At 39.4% G+C, this 19688-nt stretch overlaps 1 protein-coding gene across 1 annotated transcript; it reads left to right on the top strand.

Annotated features, from left to right (window-relative positions):
* Positions 1 to 467: 467 nt before the first annotated feature.
* LOC118429500 (UDP-GlcNAc:betaGal beta-1,3-N-acetylglucosaminyltransferase-like protein 1) lies at positions 468 to 18530 on the top strand. The gene is made up of 13 exons (XM_035839999.1): positions 468 to 523; positions 1389 to 1495; positions 2249 to 2365; positions 2873 to 2972; positions 3376 to 3440; positions 3949 to 4014; positions 4868 to 4963; positions 5862 to 5957; positions 6336 to 6460; positions 6950 to 7085; positions 12230 to 12298; positions 14016 to 14090; positions 18269 to 18530. The coding sequence occupies exons 2-13, from the start codon at positions 1451 to 1453 to the stop codon at positions 18347 to 18349; spliced, it is 1071 nt and encodes a 356-aa protein (XP_035695892.1). The 5' UTR covers positions 468 to 523; positions 1389 to 1450; the 3' UTR covers positions 18350 to 18530.
* Positions 18531 to 19688: the final 1158 nt, after the last annotated feature.

Raw genomic sequence — 19688 nt, 5'->3', positions numbered from 1 at the left:
TTACCAAGGGGGTTGAAAATAGACTGATAAGCGGTTACAGATCTTTACAATGAAACAAGGTTTAACAATTTAACCTCCTTGAATGAATCGCATTATCTGAAATGATGATGTCATGCCAACTGATTATCTACTTGAAGACGATTTTAGGTCGTCTTTTCTTTTGAACAGATCTTGAACCAACCCTTTGTCTTTTTCAGTGACTGACGCAACGCGATTCATTGAATCCGTGAAATGTTTGTGAAAGCGCCACCTTACTGCATCTACAGGAAAAACAGTAACGTTACAAAGCTTCTTTCATAGTCATACGTGTGTAACTTATGGCATTAAACCCGAAGAAACGACGTCTTTGACTTGTCATCTTTATTAGCGACTAGATGTTTATATGCGTTGACATAAATGTTAAATTGGAAATCCAACATCGCGTTCTAAGGACTAACGTTATTTTTACGTTAGATTAAACTCACCCCTTACTATGAGTGGTGCCGTCCAATTTCAACATGGCGGGCTTTTGAAATATGAAAAGGTTGGTTTTGGTCTGAATTTTCTTTTCTGTGCTATTTTGTTCGACAGGTGAGCGTTGCAGGTTTGATGTAACGTATTTTTTAAGACTGAAGTCCATTTATGTGTCCTTAAAACAATGTGGAAATATGGCTCTGTGTTATTTTTGAGTGTTGGAAACTTTCGAGTGTGGGAGGGGGGCGTGTCCCGATAACAAAATGCAGTAGTTGGGAGGCTATTCCTCACGACTAGTGTTGTCATGGTACATCTACATCTATATCTATATAGTACTGGGTAATGTAGTGTCTCGCGGGACTTTGTGCCCAGGGGAGTGAGGATGCCCTAGCAACCGGTGGTGGTGAGACAAAATGGCGGAATGAAAAACAAATTCATTCAACGAACAAAAATAGAAGTGCTGCGCTGGAGGTGTACTATTGGTAGAGTAGAATCTTCGGCCATATGCCATGTTTGATACCATGTCCACGCTCTGTGTCTCAGAGTTGCTGTCAACATTCAGAATGTAATGCGGAAGTATTCTGTCCTGTATCCGGTATCAAAGCATCAAGATGTAATGTCAAGCGTAATGCCAAAAGTATACGTAGTCTAATGAATCGTGACCTTTTCCTTTCAAGGAAAAGGTCACAATCCCCCCAACTTCTGCTTGGCACAAAATTGCCGGGTGTCCAAAACAGGTCGTAGATAACGTTACGCCACACATGAGTCGTCCAGGGGCTAGCAGGGCCGTTAGAGTAGTCAGCACAACTGTCAAGTCAAGGAACAACTTGTGGTAAATCTAAATCTTGGATTGGAAAGACATAGTGAGTCAGTGCATCAAACCATAGCCAATTGCACTCATTTTTTTTGCGTATTGTTTCTTTTGCATCAAACAGGTATGATGGCAGCTTCCAAGTACAGTGGCTGATGAACTGTTCAAAACATACCAGATACTGCCATGGCAGAGTCATCAAGTACAGCAGAAAAGCCATGTGTTGATGTGGTGAGTACGTTTTTACACACACACACACACACACACACACACACACACACACACACACACACAGTACTGTACTAGTGTGACACACACACTCACTGCCAGTGATCTAAATGTAACAACTAGAAATAGATAGCATTAGATAGAGAGATGACTGGTTTATTTGATAAACACAATTAGAATTACATCATAATTGTCATTGTAGCCCTAGGGCTAAATTGCAGATATACGCTATGTAATTCAAAACTGCATATATAGAGAGAATTAAACTGTTAAACATGACGAGATAGGTTTTATTTTTTTCTGTAATAGATTTCTTCTTTTATATTTTCTGTTGGCCTGAATGCCAAGCCCAGTGCACAAATGGTTATACTGATCCATTCAGCTAGGGGGAGCCACAGAAAATCCTCTTCCAAAGTTGCAACCTTACCCTGAGTTTACCTGCACACAAGAAAGAGATAATCTAAAGAAGGATGTCAACTCTGTGAGCAGGGCATGTTGGTCCCTTTGCCGACAGTAATAGTATAATGCACTGTGTTCAATCACTCAATGGCAACCGGAAGAGTATTGCAGGAGTGGTTGCCCTTCCTCGACACCTAGGAAGTTACTTATGGAGAATACAGGATTTCAGGACTACAAGCTAAATGCTCTGTCTTGCTGGACAGGGACTCTGGCAATTGTGGTGTCCCCTTTCAGACGATGAATTGAAGTGAAGTGAACCGTTTCTTTGTTTACATTAGAAATGTTGTGTTTCCCCAGTCCATCATCATGCCCGTACACAATGCTGCAGACTGGCTGCAGGAGTCTCTGCAGTCCGTGCTGCTGCAGACGTTTCAGGGCTGCATGGAGCTGGTCATCTTCAATGATGCCAGCAAGGTACGAGTCTAACCTACAAAAAAATGTATAAGTCCCTGGTGTTGCCTTGGTACCAAAGAAATTGGCACCAGTTTTAAAGTTAAGGCTGTCCTCTTTAAGTGCAATAGCAAGTGTTGTTCATTCTTACGCAACTGGTTAAGGCACAAAAAAAATGAATCAGAAAGACCTACTTTATTCGAAAAAATCAGGTTTGTTAGAACACCACAGATCGAAAAACAAAATGTACATACATAGTATACCTCCATCAGCATCAGATGTAACCTAGTTATAGTTATACTGATAAAACCAGCCAGAAATTCTACTATAAATCAGAAGAGCAGACGTCTTACTAGTACTGTAATGTTATACCAACACATGCCCTTAGACTTTCCATATTGATTGGCATCAGGACATGATACTGGCCCAGATGTATACAAATGTAACACATATGCAAAATGTATCTGCCAAAATTGTCACCAAGGCTTCAAATCTTCTACGTCATTTTCCGTTGAACACTCTGCTCTGTAGGACAATTCCATGGCCATAATCCAGGACTGGAGACAGAAGCTGGAGGCTGCAGGGATATTGATGAATGTAGGAGGACATGACTCGGACACACCCAAGGGAGGTACATATTTAGACTTAACTAATAATGTATGCCTTCTTATGTAGTCAAACTGGCTGTCCAGTCACGCAGTTGCAGTTACTTAGTACAGCATTACACTACCTTTTTGTTATGATCATTTATGCTATTTATTTGCTTTCATCTGGTCCACATCCATTTTCTAACATTTTGTTGTTATTTAATGATGTGTACATATTTCTCCATGTTTTACTAAAATTAGCACTATAGGCAATATAAAAGCTCCTTGCTTTAGGTAGTCAGTTGTAATTATGTATATGTAATAGCCTCTCGATGGTATTCAGTCATGATCATATAGTTTTTGTTATGCAAACCTTTACTACACAAACTGCTAAGTGATTTTTGATGTTGGGGAACTAAACTTGAATCTTTCTCCATCTACATGTAGTTGGCTATGCCAAAAACCAGGCCATCCTCCAGAGTAGTGGAGCATACCTGTGTTTCCTGGATGCAGTGAGTACATCTTGTGTCTCCTGATTATCACGTTTGTGTAAAAGAAATTATCTAGCCTATAGTTTCATCCAGGAACCACATCACATTCATAGAATCATAGCAAAAGTATAACTTCAGAATCTTGTAAAGTGGGCCCATCTTTAACTCATTTTTGCTGTCTGATCAGGCAGAGTTGGAGTTGGCTGATAATTGGACCTCCTGTTTTGCAATTGCTAATCTTACATGATTTTACTCTATTTGGTTACAAATGAATCTTTGGTACAATTTCAAGAACTTTCCCCGATGCTTGTGATACGAATTTTGATTAATAGTGTTACTTAATCTATTACTACATGTCCTTCATAACAACCAAGCTTTGGTGTGAAAGTAACCCCAACGTCTACAATGAACAAAGATAGTGACACCAATTGTAATTTACATGTATGGTCAGGCTGTACCTCAGGCGATACGGAATACCCCATGTTGTATTCTATATCTGTAACACATTTTTCTCCCATGTCAATAACAGGATGACATAATGCACCCCAGGAGAGTGGAACTCCAGTATGAGACAGCAGTGCAGCAGCAGTGTGCAGTAAGATAAATATGTCTTTCCAGCTCATATTCTGGTGCTTAAACCTATACATTTGGAGAGGGCACTGGATATGGCAAAAATAAGTAATTATTGTATTTATTAAGTAAATATGTATTTTTTACACAAACTTTTGTTTAATTAGAATCACTGCATGATAATCATAGATTATTTAGATCCTTGTCTAGTAGAATTCTACATGTGTACAACTTACTTTGATGAAGTTTAGACATCCAGTTACTAATAAGATACACATGTACAATGCAAAAGTTCATACAATGCAAAAGTGGATGCTCTCTAAAAAGTGTAAATGTTTACAAAACTTTTCCAGTTTCTTTGATATTCTTAATGCTATAACTTGTTTCATAGAGCATTCTGATGTTACAGTACTGTTAACCCTTGTCCTGCTGGGACCTCCCTGAGCTGCTTGCATCATAAGATAAGTAAAAATTCAGTTCTGCTGCTGCAGATTTACTTCCCCATTCAATGCAGCTTTGCTATGGTATGCCACATTTTGGTGAGAAATACCCGAAAACTTTAAAAATACAGGACATTCATGTACAGGCATTATGTATGTGTGAACCATATATGGTCCTAGCAGGTTCTTCTTCTTTCGTGTCATCACTACACTTTCCTGCTCCAGTACTCCACACACTCCCTTCCACAAGGGGGCAGAGCTTCCAGATATTCCCTGGTGCATGGTTCAAGCAGGATGGGGCAGACAAGAAGGTGTCATAGTCTGCTCCTGTCCGCACTCACAAGCAGTCTGTCCATCTCGGCTGAGACCCCACTTTGCCATAAGGGTCTTGCATCTTCCTGGGTTTTAAGACATACTTTTCCCCCTGACCATGTGCAGATAGTCGGCTGCCGTGTCCACCGAGAGCCCGACGGGTCCACAGACAGGTACACCAGGTGGATCAACAACCTCTCACCTGAGCAGCTCACAACACAGGTGGGCATATGCACCTGGGTCTTAAACTTGCAGTTGCTTACTGCTTACCGCTTACCGGTCCCTTGACCGGGGGTGGTCGTGGGGGCACTTTGCTGCTGAGCACACTGCCTCCCTCCATCTCTCTGCAGTTGCTAGTAATACATTAACCAGTATGGTATTTACCAATGAATGTAGAACTGAACAGCTCACAACACATCCGAAAATAATTTAATCGGGTTGGTAGAGGACATAAGATCTTTCTTTTACACATTTTTCTCACCTGCTGACGTTTGGGATAGTGTTCTCACCACAAAAGTGCCACCTACGTATACATCAGCTAGCGGCAAAAAGCAGTCCAACTCCAGTTAGAAACTCTGAGGAAGATGTCTGACAGACATTGAAACATCAACAGGTGAGAAAAACTGGTTGTTTAAAAGCTCACAACCCGGGTCGGCTCATGCACCTGGGTCTTATTCTTAATTTTTAAACATGCAACTATTATACATTAACCAATATGGCACCCAACAATGCAGTCACTTGCTTTCTTATTGGCCTCTGCTTGCTGAAAGCCAGCATGTGATGGGGATATGTTCAGCAGTCAAACATGTCTTCTTACTTTAGCATGAAAGCTCATCTGTGTTGATAGAATACATATTGAAGTTTTTCAACTGTAGTACAACACAAATTATTCTCACCTCGAATTTTCAGTCGCTCTTCCGTCGACCGTCTTCTTACTTGCCTGCTGTAACTTTATACCACGCAGATTCTTGTCGTCCTTAATTCAGAAGACTTAGGAGGAGACATTTGCAAATGAAAGCTGCCTTGAGATATCAACATTCTGAAAATGTATTAAGGATTCATCATACAAAAAGTCAATGCTTTTATCACATTAATCCTCACCTTTCTCCTCCATGTGCAGATCTACACCGCCAATGGTCCAACCGTGATCATGCCCACCTGGTTCTGTGCCTGTTCGGTGTGGGACAAGGTTGGAGGTTTCAATGAAGGAGGAAAGGTACGTATACAAGAATGTGCAAAAAGTTCTATATCTAATAGCGTGGTAGGGTGTACAGATCTTAGCAAAGACATAATCTTGGCAAATGGCCAAACATGATGAAGATCCATGCTAAACAAACTGTACAATGTGCATACCATCTTTTGAGTTGTTTCATGGGTATACCTTCATTGACATATTGCTCAAAGTAGGAATGTGTCGGAAATTGAAGGCTTGCATATGCATGCTGATCAACGCATATCATGAACTGGGCATCATTTTCGGCGCAGCTTAGGTCAGATGTGTGGTCAGACAGGCTTTTAGAAGAACTTGGGATGTATGGAAGATAAAGACTCACCTGCCAAGCACTCAGGTATGTTGTTCTAACTGTGTGTGCAGGGTGTACCTGAGGACCTGATATTCTTCCTGGAGCACCTGAGACTGGGAGGGCAGGTGAGACGTGTGGATGAACACCTGCTCACCTACAGGTATCACCCGCAGGCAGCGACAGCTTCTGTACACAGGTGAGCTCCTATCTGTTCATATTGTTGTAGGAAAAGGGAAACTGTAGATTGCAGTCTTTCAATTTAGTAATGGCTAGTAGCGTTGTGACACTAGGATTGGTCCATTAAGTTAACTTTGTTTCCGCATTTGAATACATGGCTTTAAGTTTAAATGACAGTAAAAATTGATAGAATATTGACAATGTAGTGTACAATATCTGAGCATTTTTGTGATATTTATGCATTTCTTTCACACGCCCAATGGAGAATTAGCGCCTCCTTCACACCGCTAAAATTAAGTGCAGTGAGCTACTCCAAATTCCCAAAATTATCATATGATGTTACATGTAATGTCTAATGGTGCACCAAGTGGTGTTGTAACTTATAAATTAGACTTTTGAGAAACATATCTTATAAGTTAGATTCAAATCTATTTTCAACATCATCAGGACATTTGGACGATCAGCTTTCTGCAGTTCCACACTGACATGCAAGTTGTCTCATTCTCAGAGAAACGATATGGAACATACAGCTAGCAGCACTGCAGGAGAGGGTTTTAGTCAACTGGAGCAACTTTACAATATGGAATGCTGGGAAACAGGGGAGAAGATTTTATAGGGACCTGTCTCTAGAAAATAAAGCTAAGGTGAGACTTGTATGTAATTATATTACTTGATAGATCTATACAAAGTTAATAAAAGCTTGTGAGTCTATGTGTTATAAGTCTGTCTTGCAGCATCACCTATCGTTTTTATTTTGTACTGCAGCTTTGAATTGCTCTTTTTACATTCTAATGCCAGCTTGGGGCTATCATATTTGTTATCCCATCATACCTATCCAAGGGAGAAGGAAGGGTTGGATTTGGTAGTAAAAGTGGCTGCAACATTTAGATTATCTTAGACATCTAGTTCAAGATTATGTGAAATTACTGCAATTACTTTTTGTGATATTCATCAACCCTGCAAAGTTGAAGTATTATAGACCAAGAAAGCATTTGTGAGAGATTGATATGAACACTGAAGAGTTGCATAATGACACTTGTTTCACAGTAGACAACAAGAAGACGACAGAACTGTGCACATACAGTATAGTAGTGGTGGGCTGATTACAATGTACCGGTAAATTTTCTGTACAGCTGGTACCAACCCCTAGTGCACAGGGTTTAACCATGTTAATGTGCACTTGTTGTGTAAACTGAGATTTAGGATACTCATTAGTACCCTTCTCCTAGACTCAGATGAGTTAACACCAAAAAATAGTTACTCAAGCAACTGGATATGGTTTTGAAACATCATATCTTCTTGCTTGAGTAACTATTTTTTTGTGTATTTTTTGTTATTACCTGGACGTCTAACCTACATCGACGTATCAAATGAGTTAAACTTGACTCCAAGCAGACTCCCTGTGAATTAAGCAATGCTGTTTTTTTAAGTCACTTTGCAGCCCTGTATACAGACAGATCTTTCTTGAGTCAGATTCTGGTAGAGTGTACTCCGAGTCGACTCAAAAACATGTGTGTAGACCCGTACTCTGTCTCCTTGGTATTTGACAATTACAACAGATGGACAACATGAAATCAAGAAATTCCCATGAAATCGTTGGAATACTTATGCCGTATGAAATTCAGCAGCAATTGCAGTGCAATGGAAAATGTTTAAATCTGCTATTGTCATGTAATTTCCCCCCACAGTCTTATTTTCTAGTCCTGTTTTGCAGTAAACCAAGAGGTTCCTCTAATATTTTTAGACGTCGTAGGTGTTCCTCTTGAAGCAGATTTTTCCTGCACCACTCATTCTAGCTCTAGCATCAAAGATACCGTGCATGAGTAGCCGAGATCTTCAACGGATACATCACTCACAAGTGTGCGAAATCTGCAAATGGCTTGTTAAGTACCAATTTGGACGTTTGCACATTCATCATGAGATGCGTAAAAAACAGCTTTTTTTTGCACTTGAAAATATAATTGCTGTTTTTACCTCCCCTTAACGAGAGCCCGAAGCTCCAATTAATCACAAGATTGGCATGTAAGTAGCAACCCTCCAACCTGCAGCTGTCTTTCAGCTGAGAAGCTGGTTTCTTGTAATCTCCAACCAGATCCACGGTGCATAATGTATAGTATCAAACTTCCCGCTCCAGTGCCCGTTTGACTCCAATAGCCGGCTATACTCCCTGGCCAGCTTTGATAGTTTTAAATTGATACTATCTTATGGCGCCGTAGGATCTGCTTGGAGATTAGTTTCTTGTACAATTTAACAATGACAATGACAACGACAATGACAATGACAATGACAATGAAGTTTATTGCATATTCATGCCCCATTGGGGCTAAATGCAGTCAGTTTGGTACATAGTAAGTAATCGGAAAGCTATACATATATATTACAGTTTACATGTTTCTTCTCTCTTCTTAAAACATGCGTGGACGAGCTTACAGAGTTTTTCCAGTATATCGTAGTTAGATGATGACATAAGGTATTTGAACAGATTTTCCTTCGTCAGGTGCGCATATTTTTTATCTATATGTGTAGCATTAGCGAATGCATTTCGCAGATCTTTGTACAGCGAACACTCTAGGACAAAGTGTACTTCGTTTTCTACATACATGAAACTCTTATCGCAATATATACACATTTAACAAGTTTACTGACAGAGAGGATAGAAATGAGACCTGAACTGCATCTTTAACATGCATGAACAAGAAAAGATTTCAAAGCAGGGCTTGTTTATGCATTTGTTAGACTAAAACAAATGTCATCCTAACATGCGTTTAAAGTGACTGTCTTGATTTAAAGAAATGTGCAGATGAGGAATTTGGTTAGTACATGACTGATTGTACAGTACTGTAGGTCACTGTATCAAATGTATGATAAGTCTTACGAAGGAGCTTTCATCTGAATGAAAGCTCCTTGGTCTTACAAATGTACAACAATAGGTGAATTGCCAGAGATGGCCTAATTTCCTGAAGCGGAGGTCTTTCCAAGGAACTTTATCTGCCAGGTGCAACCGTCCTTGGTCTTACAACAATAGGTGAATATACCAGAGATGGTTCCCTAATCACCTTAAGTGGAGGTCAGGAGCTTTTATCTGATGCACCATCCTTGGTCTTACAAATGTACAACAATAGGTGAATGCACCAGGGATGGTTTCCCAATCTCCTGAAGCAGAGCCTTAATTGCTCAGTAGATGGAAGTCAAGATTCTCCCCATATAGTCCTTGTAGTGAGGACTGTGCCATAATTTGTTGCCAATTCACATGCTTGGCCATTGAGGTTTCTCTGACCTCAGTGGGCCAGTTCTATCTTTTGGCAAAGATAGTAGAAAGCTTGGCATTTCGGACCTTGACTTCTTTCACTTGAAGTACTTTCACGCAGCTCCAACCCTGAAAGACTGCACCGGTGAACTATGTCTCTGAGAGCTTGGAAATGATTCTACAGCACGGAATTGAATTTAATTGCATACACTGTGGGATCAAATTCTACATGGATTGGAGAGCATTAACTGGCCTCCCAACTATTATCCAGTCTATTGAGGGTCACGCTGGCTTTCTGTGGGTGGAATGGAGTGTTCCCCACCGCCCGGGTCGACCAACACGCCCTGTTACTGTAGTGTTTAAGCTCTACGCAATGCACAAGTAGATATGTGGGTTAGGCTTGGGTGATTTGGACCTCCTTCGGGGAGATGATTAATAGGTGATTATTACCGCTAAGTTATGCACCAGTCATTCACACAAGAAAGCTCATGTCGTTGAGAGTTCCCACACGTATGCACGCGTGTACTAAGGTTTGCACAGCTTACGCACATGGGTTTTCACAAAAAAGGCATGTTATGCACGTGCAAGTAGTCTGTTTTCTTCGTGTTTGCACGTGCACCCCATCTAAGGGCACATCACGTTTGCACAATGGGCACCCGGTGAAACATGTGACAATTTACTTGCATGTGTAGACAGGTTTGCAAGGCAGAAATCTGCCTTTTCTGGCTGTGGTCATTAAATGATCATAATCTATTCATGTTTAATTGTGAAAGATATTCTGGATGACATAAGGGTTTTTTTTTTTTTGTTATAAAATAGCAGTAATCTAGCAAATAAATGAAAAGTACATTGTTAGAACCAAAATTAGCAATTTTTGTCAAAAAATGCCTGTCATGAAATGGCAACACATAAAAAACTAGAGTTCCACGAACACATACCTTTGCCAAATAAACCAGGCTTGTTATGTAGAATGATGTCTGTAGACATAAATGTGTTACTCATTACATTTTATTTTATATGCCCGGAGTTGGTTCATAACATTTCGCCATTGCTTATACAAATTAGATCCCTATTTACATAATGATATTAAATTGTATCAAGCATCACTTAAGCTATCAGCATACCAAAAATCATGATGATCCTTTCATCCCTTCTTGACTTATTCTCTTTCAAAGTAGGAAACTAAACCGGCTCCTGCAGTTCAAGAAAAGACCTTACCGGACCCAAACATACACCTCTTACTCTCTGCCATCTTTCTCAGTTCCATATGTGTCAAGTTTGAAAGTCCTATCACGGAATGCAGTGGATTTATCAACTTTCCGCATTAATTATGCAAATTAGCTGTTAATTTATATAATTAATATCTCATTATGTAAGTTTTTACTTAGGATATCTACATACCAAAAATCATGACGATCCGTCAACAAGTTCATATTTTGCCATTAATTATGCAAATGAGATCATCATCTGCATAATTAATATGTATAGATATTTCTTTTTCTCAGCTACAAGTGTGACAAGTTTGAAAGTCCTATAAAGGAATGCAGTGGATTTACAAACTTTCCTCATTAATTATGCAAATTAGCTGTCAATTTGCATAATTAGACTTCCATCATGTAAGTCTTCCCTTTGGCTATCTACATACCAAAAATCATGACGATCCGTCAACACGTTTATATTTTCTCATTAATTATGCAAATGAGGTCATCATTTGTATAATTAATATGCATTGATATTTCTCACTTTCTCATCTATATATGTGACAAGTTTGAAAGTCCTATCATGAAATGCAGTGGATTTATAAACTTTCCTCATTAATTATGCAAATAAGTTACTGATTTGCATAATTAGTATTCCATAATGTACATTGTTACTTGGGCTATCTACAAACCAAAAATCGTGACGATCCATCAACACGTTCTCGAGTTATTCTCGTCCAAAGTTTGGAAGGAAATCGGCGACTGCAGTTCCAAACAAGCCGCTAGGGGGTCCAAACCTAAAGTACCTACTCTCTGCCCCAAGGGCTACCTACCACTCAAAAATCATAACCACAGCATGTCCAGAACACGAGATATCAAAAATTGAGGTTCTGCTGCAGTACCTTAGCAAGCCGCTAGGGAGCCCATTATCGAACTTGACCTTCGTTTTCCCGACCCCTATCCACCTACCAAATATCATCGGGATCCATCCAAGGCTTCTCGAGTCATGCTGTTAACACACACACACACACACACACAGACAGATACACAGACCCACAAGCCTAAAACATAACCTTAGCCATTCTGGCAAAGGTAACTATGGAAAATATGTCAAACTTTGTGAAATTGTTGCCAACTAAATTTTAGGAAAAGTCACCAAATTTGGTGGCTGTTGCTTAAGTCGTGAAAGTTGGCGGGCCTCAAAAGCACATACTCACCATATCTCCACATGGTCCACGCCCTGCCCCCCCCCCTTTACATTTACATTACTGGCTACTTTGGTCTTTTATTATGGTGTTTGAGAAGGTCTCATGTTCTTGTATTCCACATTTTCTCTTTTCAGGTAGCTGCATTCTGCGATGTTGATGTTAAAAAGATTGAGAAAGGCTTTTATACATATGAGGAATCAAAGGTAAGTTTAACTTAATGGCTCTTGAAAAAACTGCCTTATACAGTCACATATTCAAGTAGTACTTTCTATTCACTGATTGATATAGAAATTTGTATCTTCGTTAGTGCTGAATGAAAAGCTATTGAGAAAGGAATGATTGCTTTTTAGATTAGCAATATCCTTGTGAGCAGTCCCAATTGTTATCATTTTCTTAAATATACATGTAATGGCATGCCAGAAATTAGCTGTTTTAGAAGTCATGGGAGTTGGAAGTGCATGTCATTGTAATATTTTCAGGTGCAAATTTTTTGTAAAAGGGCAAGGTTACAAAGTAGTATTTCAAGATGAAAGTTGGTAATGTTATGTAATTGCCGTGTTGACTTAATTACTAGTAAATAAATAACATCCTCTGGGAACCCCCAAACTAGTGTGAGCATGCAAAGAAAAGAAAGTGTTACCAGGTCACACAAAAAACCAGCATGTTGCCTTCATTATGAAATCTAAGTGGTCAGGAAGGTTGAACAAATGATTGAACATGCAGTGTATGATATACTGAATACTTCATTCTTTATTTTCTTTCACATTTCCTCTTGGAATGGACTTTGTTGACATTCTTTGACTTTTGTATATTCTGTTTCCCAATATTTTTTGTACTTTCCCCATTTTACACAAATTGGACAGAGTATCTGCATCATGATGAAATTATACACTTAGAACTGCAAAGAAAATTTCGGGGAATGGATGCAAATGTCGTAAAATGCAACTCAAGTCCATTCAGTTTTACAGTATGGTCGAAAATGTTTGTTTTGGAAGCAGACAAAAATTGATGCACACGGATGTCATCCACAATCAAAATGGAATCAACATGACCCTAATGAGACATGCCAACATGTATCTTCTGCATGTTCCTACTTCGACCATTGTGCTCTGTTTGTGATATCAGATTCAAAGCTACCAATCCCCAGCTTACCGTCTTTCATGTTGTTTAAACCCTACTAGACCAGATCCTGTGATGTGCTTTTAGGGCCAGATTAGCCAGAGTGCGCCCTGGCATAAAGATATTATCAACGCTATATATATTCTTGCTGCATGAAAGTTATACACCATTTTCTTTTGGTATCCTGCCAACTTGTAAAGTGCAGGAGCACAGTCATGCAGTACAGGCCATCCGCCTGTCTGCCTCTCAAAGGCACAGCGCTATCTCCAGTTCTATAGGTTAACTCACTCACTCCGGTACAATGGGGCCACCCAGGGGAACGGCTGTGTGGGATGGGCAGAGATAGCCTCTGCTGACCCACAGGCAGTTAAAAGGCCAGGGTCAGCACTCAGGTGTACTGGCCATGCCTGGGGGGAAGCTAGACCGTTCGTGCAAACAACGGGAGACTTGTAAAGGCAGATGTGTTGTGATAAGGTTTAAGTGTTCCTGGTTCCCTTTTGACCTGTGTGCGCTTTCCGGCATTCTCACCCGGCAAGAACGTAACAAAATAACTCTCAGTGAATATGTTTTCAACTGTGGAAGTGCGTACTCAGACATATGTAAGTGGAAATATTCTACTTTGCTGTACATAACCAAAAGAAAAACTCAGAACATATACACATGTACCATCATCATCTTCATCATTAGAACAAACATGGCTTACTATAAAAAAAGAGACATTTCAAAAACCTTAAACAAAACTTTGTACCATTCCAGAACTACATGTAGACCTACATCTAACAATGACAACTTTCTCCACAGGATGTGCCAAAACCAAGAGTTCCCATCATACATTTCAGAGAAGCCTCCCCACCTTTTATAATATGTGTCAAACTGGTGAGTCCCTGTACAATTCCTGCCTTATGTATATAACAGGACTGTTGTTTTAACCATTTGATACCAGGGTTCTGTTTGGGCTGTTTGCCTAACAAGAAATGAAAATGCATGTTAGATATACACAAAGTATGCTCATTTTTTCTCTGTTTCTTGTGTTGGTATTTTTATCATATTTTTGGGTCCCGCAAACTGCCCGAATGCATGTCAGTTTGGAAAGGTTACTGTAAATGCACAAACTTTTGCGGTGGTTTAATGTTTGCGGTTTTCGCGGCGGCCGCTTCACCGCAAATTTAAAACCACCGCAAACATTTTTCTATGGCAGTAACAGACTACAGTGCATGGTGCTACCGCGAAATTAAAGCCACTACAAAAAGTCCATTTTCCAGCTACCGCGAAATTAAATCCCAACAAACTTAAATGCATTTACAGTACCCTAGTATGACATTACATAACCAAGGACATGTGATGGAGGTGTAACAGTTCGAGATCTTTAGATAAATCCCAGGGCATTTGGGGACATTTTGCTCCCTTTTATGCAAGGTCTCTCATAGATCTGATGATTGATACTGTATGAATGTGATGAAGTTGGAGTCAGTGTTGTAGAATTGCTGTCCCCAAATGAAAACAACATACTGTAAATGCATTTAAGTTCGCGGGGTTTAATTTCGCTGTAGTGGAAAATAGGACTTTTTGCGGTGGTTTGCGGTAGTACCATGCGCTGTAGTCTCCTAATGCCATGGAAAAATGCTTTCGGTGGTTTTAAGTTTGCGGTAAAGCAGCCACCGCGAAAACCACGAACATTAAACCACCGCGAAAGTTTCTGCATTTACAGTAACTGTTATGTGTTGTCATTATCCACTGTTGAAGATTCCTGCAGGCTGTTTTCTTCTTACACAAAAGTTACCATTTTCTTATTACATTTTTCTTATGGGCCATAACGAAAAAATTTTAACTTAAAAAGATGCAGCAGATTTTTCAGCACCAAGGACATGGTCGTCATTTGCTTGATTTACATTGTTATTAAATATAGCTTATTTCTAATGGAAAAAACGGATTCAGGTTGTTGAAGAAAAAATCTGCCTCACAGCATGTATGGAATATGACATATGATTATTGTGTGCAAGTATTATACTGCCTTGGGAATACATTTGTATCTCTCTATCTCTATCTATCTATCTATCTATATGTCTCTCATATATATATATATATATATATACTCCAATGCAGACCATTATCAGCTGTAACTAGCTACAAAATAGCAACTCATTATTCCACTCATTAGTCCCAAAAGTTGCCATTAACTACAGTGTAGCAAGAAAAAACGAGCACCTGCAGTTATTTTTGCAGTTGCCTCACTTCCAAGGTCACCAGAGAATGTCGGTTTGTTAATTGCATTTACATGTAAATGGCTCAGAAAATGCCAGCAATTTTTACCTCTTGAAGATATCAGGGAAAGCAAAGAAATGCTTACCTTAGTCTTTTCGGCTTTTTTGTAGCATAGGTTAGACATAGCCTGTGTTTCTTACTGGCTGGGGTTAATGGCCCCCTCCCCTAGCGCGATTTTAGTCAGGCTAAGGGTAGACATTGTAGTGATAATCTTTAACAAAGAATCAATTTAAAGTATCAGCTTCAAAATATTTGTTTGAAAACATGCATGGGTGGACATTGAAATTAATGAGCTGGAATAACTCAAACTTTGTTTATACCTGTTGCTTATTGCATAGTCAGTGAAGCATAAATCAAACCCCCTACCTCACTTTTAATCTACAACTTAGTACAAGCAGATCTTCTGTTGGCAAGACATTATACATGGGTAGAAACAGGATTCATCTCTGCTTGGCTAATAGATATTGTCTCCCATCTCCCTCCCTTTCAACAAAGAACTGCTGATCAATGATATATCACAGATGATACATGTTGTTTGGAGCATGTCCAAGCTGACATGGCTGCCTAATCTACCTGTTGCTAGTAAAGCACTGCTCTAACTCCAACATTTTTCTTGCAGTTAACATAGCTGTGTTCCCTGTACATATACAATAGCAATAGGGTATTAATTTGCATTAGTGAGGAAGTTGCGTATTCAACCCCCCCAGCAGGGGAATGAAAAAGCAGTTGCTTTCTCTTGTCAGCTTTTATGAGAATGTATGATCATTGAACACACATCACTACTACTGTGGACCAGCCCCCTGCTGAAGGTCTTGCATAAGGCTTACAATGTACGTCACACTTCCAAACTGGGGCCCAGCCAAGCAGCTTTTTGGAACAAAAGGAATGACATAAAAGACACCAAACTACACAAGAAATAAAAAGAATAGTTGTGGGCATTATCTGTGTATATTTTTACGTATACATGTACATTTATATTTTTCGGTTCCACAAACAGCCCAGGCGGGCCCCTGTTTGGAAATGTATAACCCAAGGGCCATAGAAATTCAGATACACCAAAAGGTGTGGCAGGTTATTCCAAGTCAACTGTACCTAGTAACCTGTAGTAACCTTCTGCATTAGTGATGCTGAGTTGACTGATTACATGATCACTTTTCCACTGATTAACCCAGGACAAGGTTATAACAGGCTACCTGAAGCACATGTATTGTTCCTGTGGGTTTAACTCCGAACACACCACGTAGTGGCAGGATGTACCACCCACCCACACCTGCTGGCTTCATCAGTACTAATTGCACAGTGGTGCTCTTAGCTCTAGTCTTGATGCCCAACTCATTTCCTGCGAAGAGCAAAGTACTTAAAGCAACACAAAATTGGTTTAATGGGCAACAGATGTCCTGAAGGCAAAAAATTTGAGGCAAGGAGAGGAAAATCCTAATTCTTCGTACTTTGCTTGGTTTTCTTTTTTACTGTCTGTGTGCTGATGTCTGAAGACATTGAATGCAGATTTGATTAAGTCTCTCATTTTCCACTTCACTAAATGCCTCAGACATGCTGAGAAATACAGCTCAAAATATAACTTCACAGCTCGCAGTCTTGATCATGATTTCCCCAAGAACTTGTTGAAATTTTGTTATTCTTCCTGACCCCCGCTATGTACAATCTGGTAATTGGAAGAACATATTTACGATAACCAAACAAGTGAAAGCTACATGTACATCTATTATTTTCACTTAGGCAGCACAGGCTTGGTTTCTTGGATGACATCCTGTTTTTGTTACGCCAGAACTGATGGGAGTGTCTGAAATAAAAATTCACATGCTGTAAATCTAAGTGTATGTGGTACAATGTATAAGCAAAAATACTTTGTCTTGTTCTCTCGTTTTCTGGCCTTGTTCCAGAATCTAATTTGTGTCATACTCTTGCAATTATTTTCTAACAATTTCACATTGCGTGTGGCTTTGTTGCAAATCTTTGCTTGTAGTTCCTTGAGGGAATAACTTGTTTTCAGATTTCAAAATGTCAAAATCGATGTGTGTCCTGAAAACCAAGCCAGTGTGGCCTTAAATGACTTGTGTAGATGAATATTAATCCCTTCTGACATACACTTTCTTCACTTTACATCCACAACAGGCAATGTAAATTTTTCTGTCAACGTCTTAATTCTCATGCCTGCCAACGCAGGCTTCTACATTATGATGTGCTGTTGTCTGCTTTGCTGCAATCATTTATGCAGCTAAATGTTGGGGTGAAGTATAATGGGCCCTAATGGACTTTTAGTAGCTGTATCTATTATCTCTGTGTTTGTCTGATAAATAAGATTAGGCTGCTTCCTGCAATGCTGGTAATGTGCATCGAGAAATTTGACTCGAATTGATCGTTTGAGCAATGAGAGTTTGAACTGGCCTGGTATTTTTCTTTCATTTTAGACAACTTAGCCAATCTTGTAAGTATTCATTGTGTCATAAAATTGTTGGATGGTGATACACATGACTCTGCATGATTTGATGACAAACATACCGTATTATTTTATTTTGCAGTATATTGAACTTAGTGGCTTTGGGGGTTTTGTCAGCCCAAGAAATCTTAAAAGTTTCATTTTCAAGCGGTGCATCAAACCAATTTGATAAGCTAGCCTACTGCCTATCATCATCCCCAACTTAGAGGAGTAATTGCAACAAGCATTGCCACAAATTGTACTTTGTTACAGTCACGTTGATTTGATACTTTGTTGTGATGTTTTTTGTCATTTCTGTGTTGCTAACACACAGTGTGGATCTGTTTGTACTCAGGACCTGACAGGAGGTGAGTTTGAGAAGAATCTGGCCTCACTCAATCTTCAAGAAGGAGTCGACTACTTCCTCTTTAGCTGATTCTAGCTCACAGTGAACAACTTTTAGAAATTCCCTGCATGGACTGCACAGGAATTAGTTTTGGAACTAAACCTGGGATTGTTTTGGTACTAAAAATGGTCTTGTTTTAGAACTAAAAATGGACACATGCTTGTTCTCTTGTAAAAACATTTAATTTAATACATCTTTGTAGAATCATTGATGACTCACAGTATCGGCTTTATTTTTTATATTGTATACAATAATCTTTTGTAGTATAAATGCTTTACATGGATATCACAGGACCCATGAGGAAATGTTTGCCACTGTTCACTTTGTGGGAGAAGTGAGACAATTCAGTGACATGTCAGTGTAACCACGTAGTCGTAGTTAACACGCGAGTAAATGGCTTAGTAAGTAAGTAAGTAATGGCTTAGGCTTAGAGTTCCTATGTTGTTGTCGTGGTCATTAACTGTAACGTTGGCGCATTCACTCTAAATGGAAAGGTGACCTCGAGATGTCTGGAAGCAAACCACGATGTCCTTGACGAATCAACTGAGCTGAAGTCGTGAGCGACGGCACGTACACTGCCCATACCGTGCACTACATAACAACATCATGTTGTTACGACTTTTCTTCCAGCAGTTTGTGGCCATATCCAGTCTTGATATTGTCTAACTAGTAACATATACGTCGATGAAGGTTAGACATCTAGGTAATAAGATACGCTAAAATGCAGTTACTCAAGCAACTGGATATGATTTTGGAAACGGTCAGACGTTTCAAATAACATCCATTATTTTGCATTTAGTAACATATAGATTTAGTTAATGACACATGCCTAAAATGTATTCATACACTGCCAAACGTAAGTTGTTCCGAAGATTGCTAAGTCGTCCCGGAATGAACTCATTTTGATGAAAAGATGTTACAGCTTCAGGCAGCTGCGCTTTCAGTACCTTGGACAGTTGAACGTAGACGAACTTTATTGCACGACAATTGTACATGATACAATGTAAGGCAACAACTATTACACAAAGTACAAAATAAAGGTATAGGATAAAGCTTAACAACCTAGGTAGCATGACAATAAGGGCTAACATAATTCTTTGATATAATATTGCAATGGGGTAGGCTAATCATTAGTTTCGGTATTCTTTCTAATAGCAGAGCAGTCCTTGGTATATTTGCCTATTTTTGCATTTACTATGCTGTAGCATTGCTGTTGAAGTCTATTATAAAGCTGCGGCAATACTTAAAACCAGACGAAGCAACTTAACAGCGTGAGAAGCAGTAACTGTTGTTTAATTCAATAATTAGTGCATCTGTATATCCCATGTACATATCAGGCTCCTTTTGAATTTAGGTCTTCCCTATGGAC

The sequence above is a fragment of the Branchiostoma floridae genome, chromosome 13 (assembly GCF_000003815.2).
Source record: "Branchiostoma floridae strain S238N-H82 chromosome 13, Bfl_VNyyK, whole genome shotgun sequence".
Lineage (NCBI taxonomy): Eukaryota > Metazoa > Chordata > Leptocardii > Amphioxiformes > Branchiostomatidae > Branchiostoma > Branchiostoma floridae.
Note: the sequence above shows the minus strand (reverse complement) of the source record. Positions and strands in the feature narration are given on the sequence as shown.

Excerpts from the sequence above, each read along its gene's own strand:
- LOC118429500 (XM_035839999.1), top strand. The coding sequence starts at position 1,451 with ATGGCAGAGTCATCAAGTACAGCAGAAAAGCCATGTGTTGATGTG. Across the intron at positions 2,973-3,375 it reads CTCGGACACACCCAAGGGAG|TTGGCTATGCCAAAAACCAG; the intron begins GTACATATTTAG and ends ATCTACATGTAG. Across the intron at positions 12,299-14,015 it reads ATACATATGAGGAATCAAAG|GATGTGCCAAAACCAAGAGT; the intron begins GTAAGTTTAACT and ends CTTTCTCCACAG.